The sequence below is a fragment of the Thermobia domestica genome, chromosome 1 (assembly GCF_964235325.1).
Source record: "Thermobia domestica chromosome 1, izTheDome1.hap1.1, whole genome shotgun sequence".
In the NCBI taxonomy this organism is placed as follows: Eukaryota; Metazoa; Arthropoda; class Insecta; order Zygentoma; family Lepismatidae; genus Thermobia; species Thermobia domestica.
The window spans coordinates 25,374,412-25,402,250 of record NC_137454.1 but is presented as its reverse complement, the minus strand read 5'-3'; the positions used below and the strand labels follow the sequence as shown (position 1 = coordinate 25,402,250).

At 36.1% G+C, this 27,839-nt stretch overlaps 1 protein-coding gene across 1 annotated transcript in view; it reads left to right on the top strand.

The window, feature by feature from the left end:
* LOC145683824 (uncharacterized) overlaps positions 1 to 27,839 on the top strand; it is an 84,231-nt gene that overhangs the window by 32,606 nt on the left and 23,786 nt on the right. The window contains 2 exon segments of the mRNA XM_081755422.1: positions 5,212 to 5,613; positions 12,365 to 12,775. Coding sequence (XP_081611548.1) covers positions 5,212 to 5,613; positions 12,365 to 12,775 — 813 coding nt within the window.

Below are 27,839 nucleotides of genomic sequence, written 5' to 3'. Positions count from 1 at the left end.
CCGGCAAATGCTGTGCTGGTATCTAATATAAAAGATCCTGGCGGCTTTCTGCCTTACTTTCCAGGGTAGTTTGAAAGCCGAGGGATGCCGAGTGAGGCGATAAAATGGCCATAGTATTGAAAGCTCAGCAACGTAATTCCTAATTCTTTATTCGAACATACAATTTTTGATTTTTTCCCCCACTCCCACGTAGAACATACAGTATTGTGAATTTATTAATTCAATGTAGAACCGTGAACGCTCTGATATAATTTGAATGAGATATCGAAATATTTATAATTTCAAAAATGACATTAGCTACCTGAAGTAATATTCAGCGTCAAAACTTAAATGTAAGTGAAAATTTTATGATTTTGGGGGGAAAAAATAGTCCAGAAATAGCGTTGTTACTTCATAACTTATGTATGTATTAGTAAATTAATAAATAAAATTTAATAAATTGGTAATCCGAAGTGTGTTGATCCTATATTTCTCTTTAAAGTTTCTGCAGTTGGAAAGCAGTATTTATTTGTCCATAGTTTGAACACAAAACTAATTTTAACAAAAGAGATAGATTGAAATAGCAAACAAAATCGTATGGTGGCTTTGCTTGTCCCTTTATTTTATACACCTATCTTGGAGAACCTCTTTTTCCATAACTTTACTACTAACTGTTGTAGTTCTATATTCCACTCCCGACTAATTAAGAAGTGTCTACAAGAGCGGGTTTAGTCATGAAGCAAACTGCGGCTTTAAAATGTTGAATGGAGAGGTGATGATACAAATACTTCAAGTTTCAGTTCACAGCTAAAAGTTGATTTAAATAAGTGCAAGACATATTAATTGAACTAGTATCTTTTGAACAAAGGGCTATTGGAGGTAGAAGAAAGTAAATTTAAAAAAGTACTTTGTGTGTGAGGGTGGGACCCATGAATCTTAGGAGAGGATGGGCAAACTTGCATTAAAAGCACACTTGTGCAGTGGCGAAGGGTGATAGTTTCAAGAGGGTAGGCCCAATGTTCTACTACTACTACTACTACTACTACTACTACTACTACTACTACTACTACTAATAATAATAATAATAATAATCAAATGAAACAGATTAGACATAAATATTTTACTACAAAAACACAAGAAACCAAATTCACATAAATTTAACGTAATTGTAGTCCATCGACAGCATTTATTCGATCCGGATCTCAATTTTCATAATGAAATTCACGTATGTGACTCATAGCTGATCTTAATTCGCCGTAATGCAGCTTGTGTTAATTGGGTGTGATCGGGTGGGGAAGGTGGATTATCACATTATTTGCGCTTCACAAGAAACATATGGGGCCTTATTCAGAGTCGTTCTGACGCGCGATTAGTGCCATACTAAAGAGCTCCGCTAACATATGTTTCCTGCAGTAGTCAGGCCTTTAGTATGACACAAATCATATCTCAAAACTACTCTGCATAAGGCCCATGTTGTTTAGTCTATGACTGAAACAAACCCTGCTTGTAAAATTTCGTCGTTAATTATATTCTTCAAAACACATGACAAGCATTCAATCAAGTCATTTTGTGTGTCACTTAATTCCCCTTCAAAAGCAAAATCATACTTAAATATTTTTTTCATATGTTGCTCTTTATATGTCAACAACCCCAAGTATTTTTGGTATTATACCAATGCATGCAGAACTCTCTTGCCCTCTGTTTGTTCTCTTTTCAACACAGGCGTTAGTCTTCGTTCCTTAATAACACATGAATTTTCATAAAAAAAAAAAAAAAAAAAAAAAAAAAATCATTCACAATATCTCGAAGATGCTCACTCTATTCAAATCTAATGAACTCAACGAATCTAATTTCGTACAGGCTTGCGCCAACGTAACGGAATGAAGAGAGGCATTAGTTTGCGATAATAGGCGTAGCACCTTTAGAATAGCTTGCTCCAGCTTTTGCGTTTGGAGTCTGAAAATTAAGCAATGTTGGTACGGAATGGGGCCTACATTCTCTTGCTCTTTATTTGTTTGACATATCGAATCGAAATCGAAGGTCTCTAGAGAAACGCTTTATGTAGAAACGAAAGTCGATAAACGCTGAGGCCGGTCTCTTTCGCAGGTTATTTCCAACACGTTCTCTCGCGGGATTTTCTGAGTAGTTTGGCAGTAGTTCTAGTTCTGCCTGAAACACTGCTCGGTGAGCCTCCTAGCAGTGGTGCTAACTACAATTTCTTTATCAAACAATATATATTTTTTTCAACTTAGAAAACTATAATACATTCTGTACAAAGGAAATAGATTAATTATAAATTATAATTTCTGAAAGTAAATGGGTAGGCTGGGCCTCAGGGCCTCTTACGATCCTTCGCCGCTACACTTGTGCTGGATATTATGATTGAAGTTCAATCATTGTATGAAACTTGTAAGCCACTTCTGATCTGATCTGAGAAGAGGTAAAACATATCCAGAATAAAATGTGTATTCGATCAGTTTGTATTTGTCATTCCTCAGCAGAGAGACCTATAGTTTCAAATAGGGGTCTGATATCTGAACAACTATAGTGCCTGCCTACAATGCTCATTCGGGAATCTAACCAGGACCTCGTACACCAAAGGCACATACACTTACCCCTAAACCAGCGATCAGGGCAGAAAATGATGGAGGTGGTTATTTTAAAGATTTCTTATTAAAAGGAGTTCACAAAGTTAAAAAAAAAATCTCTAGCTTCTCTTGTCATGTGGCGCTCTTTTTTTTTTTTTTTTTTTTTCAATAATCTTTCACCAGATCATTCCAGTCCCTTTTCGTACATTCCAAATCAGATTGTCACAATAAATCATCTTTCTTCACCTCTTCTTAGGTCTTCCTTTTAGTTTTTCCTCGAGTTTAGTGGTCATTTTTGTGTCTCAATTCAAGAATTTTCACTAATAGAACTCTATATGTATTAGATGGAGTAATGGCATCAGGCACAAAGCTCGATTTTTTTTTCTGCTGTGGTGTGCGAAAGTGAATAAACGATTCATGCAATTGGACCATATTTCGACAGCATGCTTCTTTTCCTTATAAATAATAATGATAAATCCATTATCATCATGTCTGATAGATTATGAAAAATCATTATCAGGATTCCCCACGAGATGAGACAAAATTATCGTGACGAGATAGAAACTAAGCAGAGATTTTTTTTTTCTTTCTTCAATAGAAACAAGCTCTCAGACGAGAAATTACTTAAGTCATATTTTCGAGACTACAGCCTAAACTTGTCTCTTAGGCAAGATTGGTTTTCCATAACATTTCCAGGTGATTTTTCGTCCCCGTAGAAGTTTTCGGTTTAAATATCAAAATAAAATAGTCTACTTTGATTATAGGTTAGCAGTTGCGATATATATGATTGGAAATATTTTTTACGTGTATTCCTGAGTTCATTATGCCATAAATTTGGTCTCTTCGTCAATCTAAGCTGAACTGAGGGCTTAAATTTGGTGTAAACTAAGTTTATTATAGAAAGTAGATAGTTAATTATGCATACGCTTCCAAGTTTTTTTTTTTTCTGTTAGATACCGTATTTTACGGACTGTAAGACGCACTTTCTTCTTCGAAAAGTTGCCTCCAAAATTCAGGCGCGTCTTATACTCGAAATTAATATTGAAATATCCAGTGTTTGATTTAAAATTCCCTCCAGTCTTAAAAATGGCCATACATTCGATGCCACCAGTGATGCCAACCTGAAACAATATGATATCCCGTGTCGAGAGGCAAAAAATCCCATTTTACGTGTGAATTTCAAAAGGCTATACTAATTAAAAGTATGCTGTAATATTAGAAATTACATTTTTCTGTGTTAGTCACTTTTCACAATATCTAAATGAATAAGCCGTAAATTTCGATCTCCTCGAAAAATCCCATATATGCTGCTTATTATTCCTTTCCGAGAAAATGTCAAACTCCCACGATATGGGATTTTTCCCACAGGTTGGCATCACTGGATGCCACAGGAAACCTCTCTATCTGGCAACATTGGATTCAACTGGCAGCAGCAGTACTCATTTTTGCCAATCCCAAACGTTTCAGCATTCTTGCCAATTTGATGTCGAGAACATAATCCAAACAACCCCTGCGGGGCTTCTAACCCGTTCCTACTACTACTACTACTACTACTACTACTACTACTACTACTACTACTACTACATTAGCTGTGGATCTATATAGTACAAGGGCAAACGTACTACTACTACTACTACATTTGCTGTGGATCTATATAGTACAAGGGCAAACTTATTTTAATGAAATTTTTTTAAGAAATGATCGTTAAATCACTTTTTGAATATTATTTTTAATCTTATTTTAACGAAAGAAGTGTTATAAACATTTTTAAAAGTAGTAAAAAAAAAACTCCGTAGGCAGGATTCGAACCCTCGCCAAAAATATTTTAGATACTAGCATGTTACGCTAGACCACTCGGCTATCAGAGCCGAGAACAATTCTCGGTTACTTTGTGCTATATGTAGATCATGTCTTATGATATCACATCTGTATCGACCAATCAGATCAGAGGATATGCTGAAACGTTTGGGATCCGCAAATATGCCAGCAGTACATCGATGCGACGAACATGAGTTTCAAGGATTCACAAACTTGCTAACACTGTCTCCATCCCACCCCGCCAATGCAAACCCAGAACCACAGACTAGAATATATAATAGAGACCGTAAACTCTGCGAAAAACTGGAAACAAGGCGAACCGTAGCGCCTCTAACATGTGACGACGAAACTAACCAGTCGATCTGTTGGTGGACTACTCATGACGTCACGCTTGAAAACCGATGGCAGAGCCAACCCATTTAGGACGAAACATCGTTCCCCACCAAACGTTCAATCTAATAATAAAAATGGTAAAAATGTTACGGTTTTTTTTTTTTTTTTTTTTAATGTTTAAAAATTAAGGTGCCTCTTATAGTCCGTAAATACGATGTGTATTCTTACCCCTGCTAATTCTGGACTATTAATTTTCCTGAAAGCAGCGGAAATGTCTACCCTAGAACATTGGGTTTTTGTTCAAGGGAAACCTAGAGTTAGTCTAATATCTTTTATAGATAAGTTTTATTTTTCTGTTACATATAAGATTTAAGAACTCAGTAAACATATTTGTTGTAATAATGAGCTTCGTCAGAGAACGGCTGGACTTTTATATGGGTTTTTAATGATGTTGACTTATTGACTTTACAGTAAACATAATTTTCGTTTCCAGAACTTCAGACTGAAGATAAATTGGAGTACACCTTCTTGCCATTGACGTCAGGTGCTCTTCACTTCCAAGTCAAAGCACAAAATGACGCTCACGTTGCATTATCCACGAGTCCAGGTGAAAGCGATCCTATGTACGAAATCTTCATCGGCGGATGGAATAACTCGAGGTCAGCCATTCGAAAGAACCGAACGAAACCAGACAAAGCATCTGCGGAGACTCCAGGAATTCTCACAGACGGCGAATTCAGAAGGTTCTGGATTCGATGGGACGAAGGGGTTATTAGCGTTGGGTTAGACAACCAAGATGCACCATTCCTCAGTTGGAAGGACCCAGAACCTTTTCCAGTTGGTTATTATGGAATTCGAACAGGATGGGGTTCGGAAGGCAGGTGGATTATAGAAGGTAAGTAATTTTAGTTTTACATGGTTACTACAATCATTCTTAGTGGCTGGTAGATGACTTGCTACAAAGAAGCTTCCATACGTTACAACCTTTTAATCTTATAGAGTTTAACACTGTCCGTCAATTGTCTTCAACCCCACTCACAAGGTTTTTTTTTTCTCCACAGCTGCTCCTATCAGGTTCATCAAGGTGAAATTTCACCATGCCCTAAACAGCTTTCCCCACCTTTTTTCAATATTGCATCTTACTTTTTGCTACTCTTTCTTCACTACTACTACTACTACTACTACTACCACCACCACCACCTTTCTTCCGATATCTTTTCGAAGGTTCCAAAAGGTTCGGGTATTTTCTCACTACTTTTTCCCAGTTGGTAATTCATTTGAGTGGGGATCGCACCGCTTGACTTCAGTGATTCCACGATAAACTAGTGTGACTTTAGGTGTTTATTCTATTATGGCAAAAATAGGGGAGATTAATAATACTGAAGTATGTTAAAAATAGAAAGAGAACTAAACTATAACAGGATATTAAAAAAAGGTAATCTATCGATTTAATAAAAGGTACCGTAAGACGAAAAAAAAAAATATGGAAGATTTGAGGGACAATGTTAAGATTATTCTTGCATCAAAAGTAGATCAGCCTCTAAATTTACAGTAAGAAATCTGCTAGTGATAACATAATATCCGTATGATCAGGACCGCCCATAAATTTCATGATTCCTCAGACAAGTTTCCTTTGAAGATTTGGGGGGATGGGGGTGGGAAGCCAACAGTCGTATTCGCTATTTGTCAACTGTGCTATTATTAAAAATGGCCAAGCAACGATTCAAAAGTCGCTAAATTCCTTTATTCAATGGACTACTTTATTTTTGTCACAAGGGTTTTAGAGGTTAATAAATAAATAAATCCATATTTTCTTAAGCTAATAGTTTTGTTTAATCTCTAGAAAAGATAATTATTTTGTCGCTGTCGGGAATTTTAAACTTAAATAATAAATTGAAAAAGCAGTTTGGTTTTTACGGGTACCCTGACGTTTATTGGGGTCGCCCTCCCTTATAGGCGGCCCTGCGCCTGATTTGCATGGAATGAAAACAATGTTGTCAACTACCGAGTAAATGCTTACTTCAAATGATTACACCTAATTTAATCTGATTCTCCGTTTTCAGTTCGTTAGTCAAGTTCGGAATTCTAATTCCAGCTATTTTTTTTCTTCAATAATTTTCCAAAATGCTAAAGTAGCTACTGGAGATTAAATTTGATTAATTTTGATGTGTAAATCGTATTCCGGAAGCAGTTGTCAAGACACAGTGATTATTTTAGAAATGCCACGCGCGTGAAGCATGCCGAGACTTCACAAGCTGTCTGCTGGGTCGTTGCCAAATGCAGTATTTTAAAACGTGCATTCACTCACCATCGGAATAAGTAAACGAATCTTCTATTGCACACAATAGTGGATTAATTAACAAAGTACTTAAGCAAGAATCTACTTCTGCTATCATTTCAATAATAATAATAATAATAATAATAATAATAATAATAATAATAATAATAATAATAATAATAATAATAATAATAATAGCTGTATAACTTGGTAATGGGTACACAGCATTGTCAGTGTACAAAGTACATATTAATTATTACAAAACATTACATACATAAAAAGCACACACAAAACCGTAACAGTTTGTAAGAGAAATGGGAATCGCATAATATACTAAAATTTATTACTTTTTGTCCGTCAACTATTGCAAAAAATAAATAAATAAATAAATAAATAAAAAATCAGTTTTTAATGCGCATCATATTGCCTAATAAGTTTATGGTATATAATAAGTAGTACATGATTAAAATTAGATTGAGTTGGAAACCGCACAGAAAGAAATTGAATTAATCTGTGTATATAAGACCTAATACATGTTAAAATACAGAATAAACAAATTAACAATGTTATAGGCAAATTAAAATTTTTAGTGCCTAGAAACAGCTAGGAACCCATTATAACTATATATCATACGGAACAAGTTGAATAAGATGCATAATGTGTAGAGAGGGTATACTCTACTTCGATAACACACACACACACACACACACACACACACACACACACACACACACACATTCTAAGATACATAACTATAATATACCTATATAATCAAGATATACGGACAATGCATTACAAATGTCAACTAGCCATTGGCTAACTAGAGACTTCGCCCCCAGACTCCCGAATTTGCTCGGCCTACGGCTTCGCACTTATTATTTCAGCCTTTGAAAATTCTAAATACCGAATTTGATGTTTCTAGCTTTAAGCATTTCCGAGATACGCACATCTTATTTTAACAATTATAATTTCTCTTTTATTTCTTTCTTTTAGGGGAAATATCTAGAAACAACGAAACACGTGTCGAATTATTTTAAATGGGAAGGCCATATGCCAAATTTAATCTCTATCCTTCAGAGATTCGGAGATACGGACATTTTATAATAATTTGCCACCCTACATTTCCCTCCAATTCCATAGTTACTTAAAATCCTTCCCTAGTGCTACTTTACATCACAAATCCTATGCACTATCAAAATTGTAAGATGTGCTTCGATCAGTCAGTCATTTACCCAGAAGTACTTTATATACAGGGTGTTTCAAAACAACACAGACAACGTTTGAGAGGTGATTCCTGACACCAAAATAAGACAAAAGATACAGACCAACCAGGGTGCGCAAATGCTACTTTTTTTTGGTGTCAGGCGCAAATAACCCATCCCAGAGTTTGAAGCTCTTAAAAGTAGCTCTAATAGCTCTAAGTAGCAGTATGACAACCCCAGAAGTCTGTCCTGGATCCGCCCCTGAACTACTTCAAATATTGTACGATTATTTTCTGTTGTCCATTTAAAGGCATGTGTGTATATATATCTTCCTTTTGCGTGTTCGTCAAAGACAATTGACTGCATCGTTTTGCATGCATTATCTAAGCGTGTTCTAAGTTTTATTATAGATGCAGGTGACATCCCATCATACATCACACCTGTTCCACATGACTCATCACTTAACAAAATACAATCAAGGTCGAGTTGAACGTAAAATTTATTGGCACATTACCTAACGTCATACATTTTCCCAGTTTATTTTTTACTTTGTCTGTAATTCAAGATTATTAGTAAATATCTTCGTTACGCTCACCTTCCACTTTTTTATTTTTTTCGAATAACTTTGACAAAAAAGAGAAGTAGAAAATAACTCACATTAGGTCTGAAAGTGCTACGAAATGAACTTGTATTCAAGATTTTTTCATAAGGTGCAAAAATATGGATGCCTGACAATTATGACAAACTACGCAGCAGGTTTCTAGCCTAGTAGTTGTTCTTGCCTTCTTTAATAGCGTTTGCAGATAATCTCTCAATTTTTCTATTTTTGTAAAATTTCAACAAAATGGAGGGTGACCGTAGCGAAGACACCTTTTATAGATCGTAATTATTTTTAAGTAGTTTGTTTTATAATTTATTAAGATTATAAAATGTCTGGAATATACTGAATGATTATTTCGATTATTAAAATGCCTAGGATATAAACTTTTTTTTTTTTTTTGCAATTGACGTAATTTTTTTGTGTATCGATAAACTTGGTAAAAAGATGTACAGTCAGCGACAAAAGTTCCTTCCGCTTGGTAAAATTTATTTTGGAAATAATGGTGGTATGGTTGGAACGTACAGAATTTTTTTTTTTTAATTTCCTCAAAACTGTACTCAAATTGTCCTTCCATTCTGAAGTTATGTACGAAAATAATTTCGTCAAACAGAAATAACTTTTGTCACTGACTGTATCTTTTTCATAACTAATTTATATATAAAAATAGTGTTAAGTCTACACTATTTCATAATATCGTACTCTTACATAAAAATTTACTCTACAAATAACTTACGTAATTGAATACAGAGTTTTTTTTTTTGTATATTTTTTTCGGAAACCATGCTATGTTTGGTCAAATAATGTTTAAAAGTTTGACCGATTTTTTTTTTTTTTTTTTTTTTTTTTTTTTTTTTTTTCCAAGTGAGATAAAACAGAATTTTTAGGTTGCTATAGTATATTCCTGTACTGGCAACACTAGATAGGATTTAAAAATCATTGCATTGGTTAGTCGAGTGTTTGTTCTTGCGTGCAATTTGGTTCGGTATTAATTCAAATTACTTTCATTTACTTCCGTGTTTACCTATTGAAAAATTTTTATATTGCTGTTCTCTGCTGTAGTTTTGAATTTGTCACAGCTTATGAATGAAACATTCCTCATAAGTAGGAACAATGTTGGGAAGGGTTACGGTCATAGTAATAGGTTTTACACGTTTTCTTTCTACGGTGTTGTGTAGTTACACTATTGAAAGTAGTTTCTGAGATGTCTCAGGCAATTAACATTCCATTTCCAGCAGGAATGTAGATACATACATTGAATGTCTCGAAATTTGATGAAGGGATATTGCACATTACTGATCTTAAGTATGAAAATATTCTTTTGATATTTCTCAATTATAAAAGGAACTAAGACTTGTTTCTTTTTTTCTTTTTTCTCAGGCAAATTTGATTAATATGTAGCTTAACTCGTAACAAATTTTACACTTTCCATCATTTTGTTGCACAATAAACTTATTACAATGACTGTCAAATATTTGGGACATTTCTTTTTCTAGATTATTGAATGTTTTACCGATAAGTTTAAACAAACAAAAAATATCGCGCGCGTTCGATTCTTGGCGGAAGCTCATGTGGTTCGAGTCCCATGCTAATCCCTTAAGTGGATAACACGTCTTAATACGCTACAGAATATGTACAGTTTGTATAGTCCGCAGCAAAAAGACCTGCAACATGAGCATGTAAGTTTATTGTGAAACGACGGAGTCTTTTGCTTCAAAATAAATGTGCAGGGGAGGACGCTTAGGTTTCTCCTGCGTGATTCGTGCCACTTAGACGTTATGTTGATTCCCTGGGCTGATAGGGGCAGTTTCACAAACTTACATGCTCATGTTGCAGGTTTTCTGCTGCAGACTGTACCTTAGCCCGTCTAAAGACGCAGTTATTTTTGCGCACTTCTGCAAATTTAAGTTCCTATCTAAAGACCCTAATGCGATTCTTAAGCATTGGAAACTGAACTTTTTTTTTCCCTTGCCAATGTTTCCGTATGATCTGGCAATTCGTATCCAGAGTAAAATGGCATTAAAAAAAAAAAAAAAAAAAAAAAAAACACGAAAATTGATTTCTTGCGAGAAAATTGCTAATTTTACGGTTCGACTTGCACTACGTAATTGAAAACTTACGGAGTTAAGTTGTAGAGCCATGTCACATACACCCCTACTACTGAAAGGAATGCAAAACGCAAATAAAACTTTGAAAAAATAAAAAAAAAAAGTATAATTTTTACCTTCAGAACTCAACTTTGAATATCATTAAAATAAATAAATTGAATAAATCTAAAGTAATCGAAATGACCGCGTGAGGTTTAATCTAAAAGGCGATGTAAGAGGTAATAAGGTACTCCTAGTATTAACTGAACGGCCTAATGGAAGAAAGACTCTCCTACAGACTCTTTTCGTTCATTACATGAAAGCTGGTGCCATTTATTTTCTGTAGTTGGAGCTTCTTTGATGTAGGATGTGGCAACATTTACCTAATTTGCTATCTAAAATTTGTAAAATCATGTATTGTTAAATTTCTTCCTAGAAGTAGAATCTATTTCTCAGTAACATAACTGAGATACGGTTCTCTCTCATCTCTTGTTGCTCAGTAGTATTGGTTTAGTTGTAAACAAACATGGCTGACATTGAAGATGATATACTGAATATAATTAGTAACTTCAAGAATATTGAAATGTACGTTTTACTGTACATCAAAAAACTTTTTTCTGCATAGTCTAAATTTTTCGACTATAAAAAAGCAGATTAATATGTGCTCCAAAAGTAGATAATCTTTCATATTATATATATTAAATAACTTTTAAGGAAACAATTGCTGATTGAAGCTGTATAATTATATAAGAACAGTACATTCACCTTTGTACCACATATTTTTATTCACTGAATAGTTTGAATCAGTTTGGTGATCTTAGTCATCAATTCTAATTGTTTCGCTGGAAACCTGTCTACATTTACATCTGTTTACGTTAAGATATTTAGTGAATTACTATTAATAAGTGAAGTGATGTAATTGTTTCAAATACTCTGAAACCTTATTTTTTTATTTCATAGGGCAGTACAGTGCTACATAAACAGATGTGGAAATAAACAGGGTTTCAGCAAAACAGTCAGAATTGTTGGCGACGAAGATATTCGAACTAATCGAAATTATTTAGTGGGGTAGAAAGGCAGGTGTATTGATTTAGGGGAAACAATTTGTGGAAAGAAAATTTTAATTAGTTCCATATTGTAGCTTTATTTTATTAATAAAGAACATGATTATTTGCAGAAATTTTAGTGGTATTTTAGAACTTAATACTAAAACAAGGCCAGCACGTTACTTAATTTCTTTGTTTTCCAAAAGCTTTAACTATTTTTTTTTCACAGTTGTAAATGTGGGATATGCCATGCTTCTACCAGGCCAATAAATCGTTCTTTTTTTTTTCTTTCTTCTAAATAATGGATAGAATTATGATATATGAAAATATGGAATAAATCGTATTATGGAAATATAATGTGTGAAGATTTGTGAATATATTTGGAAATTTGTTACTCAACAAATCTTGAATATTAAAACGCTGTCTCTGCTTCAGATGGAGATGAAATAGCTACAGATGATACTCTGGAATACACGTTCCTACCCGTGGCTGCTGGATTGTTGCAAGTGGAAGTGACTTGCGGCCACGATGCCCACGTGGCTCTTACTTCAGGACCCGAAGAGACTGATCCAATGTACGAAATCTTTATCGGAGGCTGGGAAAATTCTAAATCTGCCATTCGATATAGGAGAGAGAAACCAGACAAAGCTGAGGCCGAAACGCCAGGAATATTGTGTGACGGAGAACCCAAAAAGTTTTATATCCGGTGGAAAAACGGAAGGATTTCGGTGACTCGCGAAGGTGAAGAGGAGCCATTTTTGTTCTGGGAGGATCCGTCGCCGTTTAGTATCAGTCACTTTGGAGTAAGGACTGCGTGGGGTGCCCAAGGTTTATGGAAGGTCAAAGGTAGGAATCAGCTTCTTTGCTCTGTAGCTAAGTTGTGTGCTACGTAATTTTAACAGAATTAATACAGCTTTAATTGGTTTTATACTAATTATCTAACACAATGATAGTGTTCAGTATTTCATCTGCTTTTGACGAGGTATAAAAGTATATTAATACTTAAAAAAATGAACCAATAACACTACAGGAAGACAACGAGGAAAACTTTACATGTGAAATAGCTAGTAATTAGTCGTAGCTTGTGCTAGTCGATGCTTTATTCCTCAGGATTTGAAACAAGTTACACATGCAGTCAGTATTACACCAATGACTTCCAGCGCTACAACAGAATCCACACTTGGAGAGTCACCATTGAGAAATGGGTGCCGACCATACATATTCACATGTAGCCGTTTTCAAGCTCGTCTGAAATGTAACAGATTTGACCTCATTACATCACACGTTTAGTTTCGAACTCACGAACTAGAACAGAACTGGAATTCATAAATAATAAGTAGGTTTGAAATTTTTATCCTTTCCTTGGTATGTGAATATTGTCAATATTTTTACACAAATAGGTTAAAATCTACTTTCGTTCCGTACTGTGTGTAGGTTTGGTTCGTTCAAATGATTGTGTATGAGATGAAAACTTGTTTTTAAACAAAGTATTAGGAAATATTGATTCAGATCTTATATAATGCTAGACTTTTGTAATCAGCCATCGAGCCTATAGTTGGTATTTAAATAAGATTAATAGGTAGTGTGTCGACACTTAATAAATATTTTAGGAGAAAGTTTTTTAATTTTCTTCAAATGATCGAAAAATGAGCTCGGTAATTCAGAGCTCGTTGTTCCTAACCTTTATACTGTTCATCCAGCTTATTTCGGTTATTTTGTATTGGTGAGCTTGAACATACTAAAGTATTTTGTGAATTTTACATCTAACAAATTACGAATCACGAAGCAGCCATCCGAATTCTGGACCAAAATTGGTAACTTAAGAATACTTTAAAGCGACATCGAAATTGTTCGTAATTAGAGGTGGTGTATACTTTCAAAACTTCATATATGTAGTTTTATTAAACTTCAGTATTAATAGAACAAATTAAGTACAATTAATTATAAGTTTCCAGAGAATTAAGTTTTTTCTATGTTAAGGATAACTGTAACTAACGCAATTTTTTTAATTTTGAAGTTTAAAGGGCATGGCACTTTTGCTGACTTATCTACCAGATCATAGCTTCAGAGCCAACTTTCATGCCAGTTTTTTGAAATCTTGACAAAGGTCAGAGCAAAGTAGTATTGAATGATTGCCTTGAAGTTAATAATAAATAAAAAAAAATATTCATTCTCAACTCTGATCAGGTTGTTTGCTTTGAGTGGTAAAGAAAAATTTGCCGTTCAGTTATAAGATATCGTGATTCTTCATTAAAGTAGATGACATCAAGTGAGATTTTCCATTTAGAGATCTCAAAAAAAGCCTCAATTATAACGTTATTGTTGAATGTTGTACTGTCTATCATCAGAATTTCTTCCCAAGAGGCACAGAATTATTTCGCGAAGCTCTTACTTGCGTTGCTAGTATGTCCAGAAATTCTTTCTTATCCGTTTCAAAACAGTTGTCTTTTTTGCTTTGCTTAGTATTATGTGATTAGTCAATGTAGTCAGAGAGAGAGAGAAAGAGAGAGAGAGAGAGAGAGATGAAAGAAAACTTCTGTCCGTTGCCATAGAAACCGCCGTTTCCAGGGCAACAGATCCTGTCACAGTTAGCCAATATTGAAAGAAAACAAAAATTAACGAAGATAAAAGAGCTAATGTAGAGGAGTCGCTACAAATTAATTCTCTTTAACGAGGACGATTACGAAACATCACCTACTGATTGAAATCCAGATTATTTTCCAATAGATTAACTTCCAATAAACCTTTTGTTATTGTTAATTATTCCATATCGGACTCCCGAAGAAAACTCATCGAAACAACTTATTGACCGTGCCAATAGCGACTACTCTCAATCATGACTCCGTTTTCTTTCATTTAGAAATAGAAAAGAAAGAGAAGAAAGTAGAAGGGTAAAAGAAGGAGGTAGGTAAAGAAGAAAGAAAAGAAATAGGGTATTTTAATGAGAAACAGATTACTGGATAATTCCGGAAATATAGTAAAAGGTCGGGAAAGTCGTTGAAAGATGAATCATTCTAAATGTTATTAACAACTAATCAATTTTGGAATGCTTCGGAATAGACACATGTTCCCTCATACCACCCAGACCTAGCTCCAGGCACCACGATCATGGGGTTACCCAGACCTAGACCTGGAAATGAGAAAAGTGAAATTTAATTCTTTGTAAAGTTATTCCAACCGGTGATTGATAACTATCCAGCACCTGAACTTTGTTCTCTAGGATCGACCACACATATGAATTAGCCAAGAGAAAAGAAAAAAAAAATCCAAATTTATCAACTCAATATAAATTTATGTATCGCATCAATAAAAGTCTCAACTTCCTGGAAGAAAGATGTCGTATTTAGGCTTATCCTGCTAATTTTGCTTCACTCCTCGAGCCGATTTAAACCGTTAGTGACGGTCCTTCATGACCTAGGTTATTTACCTTAACACATATATTAAAACATGACACATATATTACAGATGTTAATATGACAAATGATATCACTAGAATTGCTTATATTAAATCTATCATGCATTCACTTGCTCACTCACTCAGGACAGTGTATATATGTTTAAAGGAAACCAACTAACTACAAGAGTACAACTAGTTTATTACATTCATAGTGAAGAAAAAAAAAGGACAAAACAAATAATTATAAGAAAATATTGAAAGCACAAGTTCTTGGTTATATATTAATAGAGTACATAATATTAAATTTTTAGTAAGTTTTTATATATTCAATCATATTGACAAATGGAAAAAAAAAATACATGTATCATATCTTAGGCATGCTAAAACAAATTATGATTTGCGACATACGCAAATACGACACTTATTTCACTTAAAAAAAAAAATTGGACAAAGAGGATAGGAAAAAAAACTTTTTGGTGTATTAGAACTTATATGAGTCTCTACCTCACGTCGAGATATTAAAATATTAATAATTTCGAGCGTCCAAATCACAACTCACGCACTAGTCATAGTGTCCAAAACGTTTCGCTCCATTTAACTTAATTTGTGGTCATTTATATATATCTCTATATGTATGTATATATATATATATATATATATATCTATTGGTTTACAAAACCATTCGTCGTCTATATTTGGTTTGTAACTGGTAACAGTTTATATCTGCAATCGCACACTGCTACGTCTATACCCATCTAGGGATTTCGAGAAAATAACTTTCACTAGAGGAAGTTTCTCCTCTTAGACGGTCTATTTCCAAATTTATTAATCGAATAATTTCAAGTTATTTATCCAACACTGGGACACTTCACGAGACCTTTCATTAGGATCACTTTCGTATATGTTTATACATGGTTCGGATTAAAAAAAAAAAAAATGATCTTCCACAGGTGTACGGAGTATGATGGTTCAAATTGAGGATAGAAAAAAACTGGTCAAGTCACAGGATACATATGAAGGTGAGACGGATTCAAGGTACACTTTCCACAATGGTTTTAGGTTAATTGTTCAAGGATAATATTTGTTATGATGTGGGTTACGTTTAGACCTGCCGATATTTTTTCAATGCATGCCATTATATAAGTACAGAGGTTATCACTTACATTGATTCAGAAGAAAAGGAAAATTACTTAAGTGCACGGCGGTATTCTTAACAAAATCTACATTCTTAAATTCGTCGGAAGACTTCTGGTAAACTATAGCAACCAATACACGTCTAGGGGGACAGACACGAGCGCTCTTACATATATTCATAATACATTTAATATCATACTTTTACTTTAACATCATATTCACATACTAATTACACATACATTTCGAAGTATTTATTTCTCTCTCTCTCTATATATATTTATAATAAATGCGCACACATTTAAATTAATCATCCCCAACAATAAAATTTTACAAGGTTGCAACATTGTCCAAGAAAACAAATGGCTTCCAACATTACATTTGGAAACAAATTAAATTTTATCTGATACCGCGCGTCTATAAATTTTTAACTTTTCTATAATCAATTCGTGTTTAAATCATGAAGGAAAAAAAACTTTGTGAGGCAGGCACGTAACACAAAGCATTTCTAGATATAACTAGGTAAGTCAAAATACAATTTCTGGGCCCAGGTTAACTACAAGGTAATTGAAAACCAAAACAGAAAGGAAAGTGACCAACGGATTACAAAAAAAAAAAAAAAAACTTTTGAGGAACGACGGTGAAAGAACGTAATCGAAGTGTCGTCAAATACTAAGTCTTTGTTCATTTCGGCGATAGGTCAAAATGTGATGGAGGACCCAATCATTATCTACTCCATTCATGAATCGTGTCTTGCAACGTCTCAGCTGGTAATTTCAGATCAGAGTTGTACGTTAAATAAATCGTAAGTAACAAGTTCAACATCTTGGGGGGGGGGGGAAGGTTGAAAAAATTAAAAAAAAAACTCGAAGAAATGAAGACAGAGAGAGAGATAGAGAAGAAGGAAGACTAAGAATAGGGGCGCCAAAGACTTAAGTGAGAAATCACTAACGCTACAAAGTTAGAAGTCGAATTTCGCTCTCAACAAAATCCATAGCCAAAATATTCTTAACATGCCAAAAAGGGTTGTCTACTCAAATACGTAGACTCAAGGGGTGCCCTGCTGCCAAGGATGCAAGTTCTGTGTCCATCAGATCCCAATCCCACAAGAGTTTGCTTGTAAGATTGAAATCCGATCCCCGTATCCGGCCCAGACCAGCAGGATAAAAGGAGAGGGGGGAAAGGGACCAGGTAACTGCGTCCCCAATTTTGAAATCTCTAAGTAAAAAAAAAATATCCGACCCCTTAGAAAAACTAAGAAGGTTCGAGGACAGTAATGAAACTAGAATAGAAGTATTATCTAAGATATCCCTAACTAATGATTTGCCGAAATAAAAAAAAAAGTTAAATAAACTGAATTTTGGATCGGTGATTTCTATTGCCAAACTTCACCGATAGCTACCCTGCGCAGACACGCCACAGTCTGGGATGTCGTTAATTTCCCTCGTCTAATTAAACTAAGAAAAGAAATGAAAATACTTAAAGGGACTAGGGGTCGACATCCGGGTACGCGAAAATAAATTTCAACAACTAATTGTTTTGATTCTGTACCCTATCAGAGCTGTCGCCTCCATGAACATTGTAAGCTAGCCTGAGTAGGTAACGTGGAGGAAAAAAAAAATCTCACGGAGCAGGATATTCTATTTAAAACCGACCAGAAAATATAATTCACTACAGCCCTGTTGTATAACTGCTACTGTCTTTTCATAATTTATTATTCAATATGTCTAGTCTGCGATTATATGATGCTACCCATTCTATCAGATGGTATTACTATGGTTGATTATTACTATAACACATTAAACTACAAAGTATTACCATAGTCCGACTATATATCGCCCTCCGGTCCGCGTGATATTATGGTGCAGGGGTCAGAACCTGAGATGTTTGTAGCTACACGTATCTATTCAATATCTATATATCAACACGCGGCGAAGTATTCACTGGGCTACTATATATTTAACTATATGGGTGTCCTATCTTCTATATTCATTTACTACAATATTCATCTACTTATTAATATTCATATTCACATTAATATTCATTTGCCACGACGCTATATTCTACAAACACCCTGTTTCCTCTATCTACGCCCAGCCTATTTACACATTTCATCATAATACTTTAAAATCTATAATCACTACAAACATTTCCCATTCTGATCACCGCACGACAACCTCACTCGAACCCAAGACTCTTTCATCCCACACACAATACTATGTAATACCTGGTAGCTTTATTAAGAACGAAAAAAAAATCCTACGTATGTTCACTGAAAATAGAATTATCCGCGATAATATTTAATGTTTACGAAATTTCTGCAGCAACAATTGACTTCTGCAGCCACGAAGAAAAATGAACATCTAATATAATTCCAAAGCGAAGAACTAGCATCATATCGCCCGACTTCTGTTAAAAATTTACGTATTGTTTATTTACTTAAATATCTCGATTTCTAGACTATGCAGAATGTTGAAACTTTCAGAATATATTAAGTTTGGATCACTTGACCTAACTGTACATTCATATGGGCTGTGAATTATACCTTCTAGGTTTTATTTCGGAAAGAAAGGTCAATTTCATGAAAACTAAATCACTAAGCACCTCGACGGAAGAATGGCGGTTAGTACTGACTTTTGACACTAGGGCTAGCGACGATATAATCAACCCTTGAACAACTGAATGTGACCTTGTACACGGAATCATTATACTATATTACGTTCACTATTAAATATCGTGTATGAGTTCACTTAATGACGGAATAATAAAGAATTTATCGCATAGTAAATACTACACTGTCCAACACACTCTTTCATCACTTAACTACCACTATCACTGATACTACATTACAAATAAACACATACTACTTAAACTACAAGACACATCATGCCAATACACACTACATTAATACATGTTATACTAATAAATATACACAGAAAACATTCATATTTTACCATGTTAAATCGGCTCTATGAAAGGTAACGAAAGGAAAAGAAATGAACAGGGCCAACTGGCCCTTTAATTACTAAATCACATTCTTGAAATCAACCTGTTTAATCGATGCCCTGAGGGGACATATCGAAGTATTAGCTAACAATAGGACCCCTGCCCTGAAGGGGCAGGAACCCGGAAACAAACTAATGTTCAACTCATCCCGCTGGAAGCCGTACTCCCAATTTGGGAGTCAGATAGGAGCCCTTACTGAAATTTACACGTACATTGTGATTACTAGACTGACTACCACAAAACTAAATACCGCCATGTATGTTAAAAAGAAATCACTCGCTACCTACATAAACAAATCTATAATGGACAGGTCTTGTAACCCTCAATCAGCAGGAAAATTGGAAGGTGAAAATATGATGGGAAACACTGATCTTCTGAACCGGTTTTAGGAAAGAAAAACAGAAATCACACTACTTCTGAATCCTGTCCATAGCGATCCACAGATGAAAACATGGCGTTACTATCTTGCATTTACTATTTCAGATTTTTTAGACCAGTTTTACTATGGAATTTAAGAGTTCATGACTCCCAAGACTTCCAGTGATTTTTATACGGTAATAACGTCACAATATTACCTTTATTTGTAGTTTCTCTCACTCCTTTCGACTCTGTAAGCTCGACGATCGGAATCTGGCTGTTGTCAGCGAGATTTTTAGGCATGGAATGGAATAATTGCGCCCTAATATCATAGCGTGGGTTTATCAGCCAATCAAAACTAAGCATTTTGGCGGTGGGGCTTTGAAACGAATAAAATTTGGTAAAATCTGGATTAAACTAGATTTTAGAAGGACCTAGGTATCTAAAAGAGAGGTGAAGGGTGGTCCTGAAAATTCTGTCGAATTTTAGATTGGTTATTTGATCTGGAAAGTTCCGTCCAATAGTGGATCTATATTTTCGGATAGCACTGACACCGTAAGAATTGTAATAATCCATTTACATATACATATGCAAGACTTATAACTAATTTAAAATATAAATAAAGATATTGATTCCCAAAACTATCATTCCCAATGAATTTTTTTACAGTTTTCCCATGTTAATTTGAAATAGAATAATGAACAATATTACGAATTATATGAACGGCCAGAAATTTTTTGTTAAACATCAAGTACAGAGGGTGCAAAAAATTTCGGGCACCCTCCTATTAAAAACATAATCTCATTAGACTGTAATGGCATATTACAGTTCCCCGGCGTCGTTAAAAAAAATTTTGTTTGAATAACAAAATTTTGTTGAATAGAATTAACATGTATTAATACCAATAAACTAACTACTCACTCATACACTCATGCACTCAAATGAGACAGTGTAACATTCACTTTGGGTATTGAGATAGAAGTTCCCGTTTTTTGTCCTCAGTACAGTTGAAAAGCTTAAGATTTTGGAAATTGTGAGTTCCGATACTTTCACCTTTTAGATTGTGTAATACAGCGCAATTTTTCAATAATTTAACTGCTAAAAACGGGCCGGTATAGACTTTCATCCATTTTGCTGACTCATGCTTTATAAGTGAGGATAAGTTATGCAGTTTCAACATCACTAATTGCCCTTCTTGCAGATTTATAGCGTTTGACGACTGTTTAACATGACTTTTTAATTTTACCTCTACTTCAGCGTATCGGAAACGGTTATCTACGGAATCTAACTCTTTGGGCCATGGGAACACTTTCCTATAGCTATCAACGGCAGAATAACTAAGAAAGCGTTCCGCAGGCGTACAGCCAATACTGGAACAATATGAATTGTTCAGAAGGTCCTGAATTTTAACTAAGTACTTGTGCCAAGTGGTTTGATCCTCATGACACCATAATCTAACTAATCTATTGAGTTCTTTATGGCTACGTTCTGTAACGCCGTTAGCCTGCGGGGAATAACTGGAAGTTTTCTTATGTTTAATTTTGTATTTGTTACAAAAGTCCTGCCATAACTTAGATTGGAACTGTGGTCCTTTATCAGATAAGAATTCCTGTGGGTAAGGCAATAGATGAAAGTATCGTCTCTCTAATACTGTGATTATTTCCTTAGTATGAGCCTTTTTCAGTGGAAGGAAAGTAACGAAACGAGAATAAATATCTGTTAGAGATAAAATATAATAATATCCCTGACTGGGTGGCAATTTTCCAATAAGGTCCACCCCCAGAGTCTCATGGGGTACGGTGGCTTGAATATGATATTCCTGCTTAGCTATAGCACGGTTTGTAAACTTTGTTTCGGCACATTCTATGCAATTTCGTATGAAGTTTTTAATCGTGGTTTTTTGATTCTTCCAATAAAATATAGCTCGACAAAAGCGATAACACTTTTGAACTCCAAAGTGACCGGTAGAATGGACAACACTGATAATTTGGGGTATACAACTCTGCGGTATCACTAAGAGCCATTTCTGAATACGCAAAGGTTTAATATAAATTAACCCACAGTACATTGTTACTCTGTCCAGATTACGGTTGTTTTCATATTGCTTTAACAGGTTCTTACATAATTCATCCGTTATTTGATTTTCTCGAATAAAGTCCAGATTAATATCGGCATCCTGCGTTTTGGTTAAAAAATGAACATAATGTGTTTCGGGCTCAAGCAATACCTCAGGTGGGTATCTACTAATTGTGTCGGCTACAAAATTTTCTCTGCCTGGACAGTGTTGAAAAATTAAATCAAATTTCTGCAGTTTCAATAGAATGCGGGTGGTTCGTGGCTCAAGGTTCTTTTGGGTGAATGCATGTGTGACTGCCGCGTTATCTGTATGGACATAAGTAGTACGACCCATGATATACTGCTCAAAATGTTCACAGAGGAACAGGACTGACAGGAGTTCCAGCTGAGATATTGAAAGAGACAACTCATAGGGTTTCACCCGTCGACTGGCATATCCAATGACGTTAGGATTATCTTTATCTGAAGGATATTGTGCAAGTAGGCCAGCCAAATTTTCCATGCATGCATCACTATGGATGTGAAAAGGCAAGGAGAAATCTGGCTGACTTAATGCAGGTGGATTACTAAGAAGGGTTCTCAGTTTATTGAACGTTTCCAAGGCTTCGTTATTCAGAACGAATTTCTGATCCTTTTTCAGGAGTTGATACAGATTAGCAGTGAGACCAGAAAAGTTTGGGATGAATTTTCGCCTCCATCCTATAAGCCCTAAAAACTTCTGTAATGCTTTCTTGGATTTCGGTACTGGAAAACAACGAATTGGCTCATTGAGTCGAGGGTCAACCCTTATTGTTCTGCCACTAATTATATGTCCTAAAAATTTGATTTCCCGTGCAAAGAACTTACACTTTTTGAAATTTAATGAAAAATTTGCTTGTTTAAAGATTTCGAAAGTTCTCTCTAAATGAGCCAAATGCTCTTCTTCAGTAGTTGATTTTACTAGAACATCGTCTAAGTACAAAATAACAAAAGAACGGGTTGAGTCATTAAAAAATTTTGTCATTACTGATTGAAATACAGCAGGACTACTTTTCAGCCCCTGTGGCAGAACAGTAAGGCAATATTGTCTTCCCTTGTACACAAAACTGGTGCATTGGTAAGAGTCTGGGTGTAAACTGATCCCATAATATGCACTTGACGCGTCAAACGACGAAAACCACATTGCCTGCGAAACACGGTGTAGTAACTCATTGATAGGTTCTACCTGCACCTGTGGAGATATAATTTTTGAGTTAGTAGCCCTCAGATCTAAAACTGGACGTACACCGCCAGAGGCATTCCGGACGACATGAATAGGATTTCGATATGGAGACATTTGTTCTATTGCTATCCCCAACCGTAACCATTTATTCAACTCTGCTTCAAACTCAGGTTGTATAGCCTGGGGAACGGAATAACATGGTCCAACAACTGGTTCTTCATCCTTCAACTGTATTTTATAGGGAGGCGCGTTAACGCGGCGTGGGTACTCAGAGAAAAGAGAACGGTACTTTATTAATAATTTCCGAAGACCTGATTTAATCGGTGATGGTAAGTCATCCCGAGTGACAATATATGAATCAATCTCTTGTTCCGAGACATTGCATTCGGTGCCCAGGAGTGGATCCAGCTGATCTCCCCTGTTAACCCCTCCCTTGTGGAGAGGTGTCACTGCACAGGCAGCTTGACAATTTAAACTGGGGTCAAGCATGGGTTGATCCACCACCGGCCATCCTGATTCACCGTTTGCAATCTCTTCTACTGGTAATTTCACTAGCATAATGTTTGGTCGATCCGTAGGAACGACAACAGTGTTTCCTAAACTATCTTTCATTCTAATCTCTTTCTTTTCCCGGTCAATGATACAATGGAATTTGTCCAGAAACGGACATCCCAGTATTAGGTCCGTTCGCAAATATTTTATGACGAAGATGGCTATTTCGAATATATGATTTTGTATGTTTAGGTTAAAATTTTGAACGCCCTGAACCGAAAAACTTTCTTTTCCAGCGAAAGCGCCAAGTGTAAGGCCCGTGTATGGTCTCAATTTAGCGGATGGAAACCGTTGCTTTAATTTTTTCCACACCTCCCAGTCCATTAGGCAGAGCTCCGAGCCACTATCTATTGTAGCGACAAGTTCAACGCCGCCGATACTTCCTCGTAGGCTGGGAGAGGTAGAAAAATAGCGTTCTTCATTTGAAGCAAAGGGTTCCTCATCTATAACAAATTTTATAACAAATTGTAACGAGTCCCGAAATGATAAATTTTGTGTCCACAAATTAGATTTACATTCGTGGTCAGTCTGATTTTTCAAAATAATGGGGTGTATTTTCCCGCAACTATCCTCCCCCATTTCACCAGGTAGTTGCGGAATTAGTTTGTCGATTTGACAACGGTCTCGCGACTATCAATCCCTCGAGTGGCTAGAATTCCATTTCCGCGATTAGTTTGTATTTGCGAAGGGGCAGAATTCTGAGATCTACTTGCACAGCTATTGTTAACATTGCCGTTTTGACCATTACCGTTTTCTCTTCTCCTGTACGCCCCGTTAAAGTTCCTCCTATTATCGTCCCTATTCGGATTCGATTCCCCCATTGTGCGGTCATAGGGGCGATAACCCCGGCGATTGTTAAACATCGGTCGGTTACGGAACAGACGTCGACCGTTATATTGATTGCTTTCTGAACCACTCCCACTCGGATAGCGAGATCCAGCTTGGGTGTAACTCAGAAAGTCCGTTTGGCAACTTGCCGTTGCCTTGCTTTTCACGGGTTTCACAACTTTTGCTTGTCGGGCGAAATACCTCTTTGGTGGGCCTCCAGTTTCTTTCCCACACAGGGCAGCTAGGCGTGACGTAACTTCTCGCACCGTTTGGCATAAGTGGGAAGCAATAGCCCGCGACTCATCTGGTGGAAGAGCGTTCACTATTATGTCTACTAGCTCGGCTTGCGATGGATTTTCTGCGATCTGGTAGTACAGTTCGATGATCTTCCAAGCATAGTCCAAAAGGGACCCATACTTGGCTCGATCATATCTTAAAGATTGGAGGTTGCGTTTCTGAAGCCTCTCTATATGTTCGTTGCAGTATTCTTCCTTAAAAAGGATCAGGAAATCATCAAACGTATGGATTCTATATTTAATAGAAGCAAACCACGCGCCTGATGCTGCAATTAAAAGTTTTTCAACTATTTGTAAACGTTCTCTATCGGTCAGCCGATACATTTCTAAACACTGCTGCAATCTACGCAGAAAAACACGAGGCTGTCCATTGGTAATATTCCCGTCAAAAGTGGGAAAACGTTCGATGTCCCTCAGCGAAATCTTGGAACCCATACTAACATAAGCAGGGGAATAGTTACTGGGAATTAACATATTATCCTGCACAATCGGAGTCGTCACCGGATTTACCACCGACGACGTAGTAGCGGTGTTATAACTACCCATGTAAGTGAAAGGGATTCTGTTGGTCGTATTGAGTATGTTGGGCTCCATCCCCGGACCAATCGCACCCATGAACAACGACTCAGAATGGCACCCATCTCCTTTTCCCGGCAACACGCTATGTGATTGTATACCTCCATGTAAGGAGGGAGCACTCACGCTAGTGACCGTAGTCGTCACAACACTCGACTGATTCGGCACACTATTGGAATTGAACCACGACTTGGGTTCTGACTGATGCATGGGGTAGTGCGTCGCAATATCCCGTGCATCAACTGACGTTAAATTTTCTTTTCCTGCGCCACGGGTAGTTGTAGCGGGTAATATTCCTGAGGAATCGCTACCGGGGAAAGGATAGGTTACCTCTGATTTTTCGCGACTAGATTTTGTCATTTCTTTTCGAATATTTACTATGTCGTTCTGAATTTTCGAAATTTTCTGGTCAGTTACTTCCAGTTCGGTTTTCAATGATAAGTCTGACAAGGTTGACTTTAAACTATCAATTTCGGCCTGCTGTGTTTCTAGTTTATTGTCGATTTTATGTAATTTTGTATCCATTTCTTCAATTTCAGAATTTACATGCTCTAATTTACCCTCAGTCTCCTGCTGAAATTGCTTTAGGGACTGTTGAGCCTCGCATCTGACCAAATCAATTTCAGTAGACATTTGCTCTCTCAATGTAGTTATTGAGGAAGCAAAGTCCGAGCGTATGTTGTCGATTTTCTGGGTTAATACCTCGAATCGAGATTCGGTTTCTCGTTCCGAGGTGTCAAATTTCTCATTTATTTCGCGTCTTATCTCCCGGCTATTTTCATTCATTTCGCGTCTCATTTCCTGTAGCATTTGTTGCAATGAAAGGAGGAGAGCGTCATTATTAGATGACCCAGTCTTCCTTTGCTTTTCTTTGGGTTTATCACCAATTGGATCCCCATCTCTTTCATCATCATCGAGGTCAGATATCTCCACTGGAGATATTTGGCCTCGGTTCTTCGGAGTACTATACCCTCGCTCACCGTCCGAATCGGGATGTTCATTTTCTTTTTCAGAGGATAAACTCATGGGTTCACGCGACTGGTGGAGCTTCCCCTCACATTCTTTGCAGTATTTAACTATCTCACCAGCCCGGACCTTTTCTGCATTTTCAGCAGTATCCTCTAAATTAATACAACTGAAATGTATCCATTTCAGCCCACATTCGTGACACCTCACTAGCCTACGGGAGACGCGAGCTCTTTTCTCACTACTTTCTAAAGTACATTGCGTACATGAGACTTCCGCGTTCTCGTGTGATACTACTTCCCTATTGGTTGCCATAGTTTCCATATAAAAAGACACAATATAAACACATGCAATTATATCCTTATAAACTAACAATACTTATTAATCAGGTACTATTCATAAATTAAGGGACTCCTATCTAATTCCCTCCTTGGGTCAACTTCCAGCATTTTCAAATTTTAGAAGTCACTTTAGCAAATTCCTTCATTTCCCCCTTTCTACAGAGAGAGACAAAGATAGCAGAACAGCCAATGACTATAATTTATTTAATCTCACTGTAACTTTTTAATTATGCACCTTTTGTGGCCAAGTCAATATGTGCTCGATCCTAAACAGTGTTTAATAAATAATTTCAGATTCGTTACCAGGGAAAACAATTGTTTCCATGGTAACTGTCCGATGTCAACGGTCGCCAAAATTGAAAGAAAACTTCTGTCCGTTGCCATAGAAACCGCCGTTTCCAGGGCAACAGATCCTGTCACAGTTAGCCAATATTGAAAGAAAACAAAAATTAACGAAGATAAAAGAGCTAATGTAGAGGAGTCGCTACAAATTAATTCTCTTTAACGAGGACGATTACGAAACATCACCTACTGATTGAAATCCAGATTATTTTCCAATAGATTAACTTCTAATAAACCTTTTGTTATTGTTAATTATTCCATATCGGACTCCCGAAGAAAACTCATCGAAACAACTTATTGACCGTGCCAATAGCGACTACTCTCAATCATGACTCCGTTTTCTTTCATTTAGAAATAGAAAAGAAAGAGAAGAAAGTAGAAGGGTAAAAGAAGGAGGTAGGTAAAGAAGAAAGAAAAGAAATAGGGTATTTTAATGAGAAACAGATTACTGGATAATTCCGGAAATATAGTAAAAGGTCGGGAAAGTCGTTGAAAGATGAATCATTCTAAATGTTATTAACAACTAATCAATTTTGGAATGCTTCGGAATAGACACATGTTCCCTCATACCACCCAGACCTAGCTCCAGGCACCACGATCATGGGGTTACCCAGACCTAGACCTGGAAATGAGAAAAGTGAAATTTAATTCTTTGTAAAGTTATTCCAACCGGTGATTGATAACTATCCAGCACCTGAACTTTGTTCTCTAGGATCGACCACACATATGAATTAGCCAAGAGAAAAGAAAAAAAAAATCCAAATTTATCAACTCAATATAAATTTATGTATCGCATCAATAAAAGTCTCAACTTCCTGGAAGAAAGATGTCGTATTTAGGC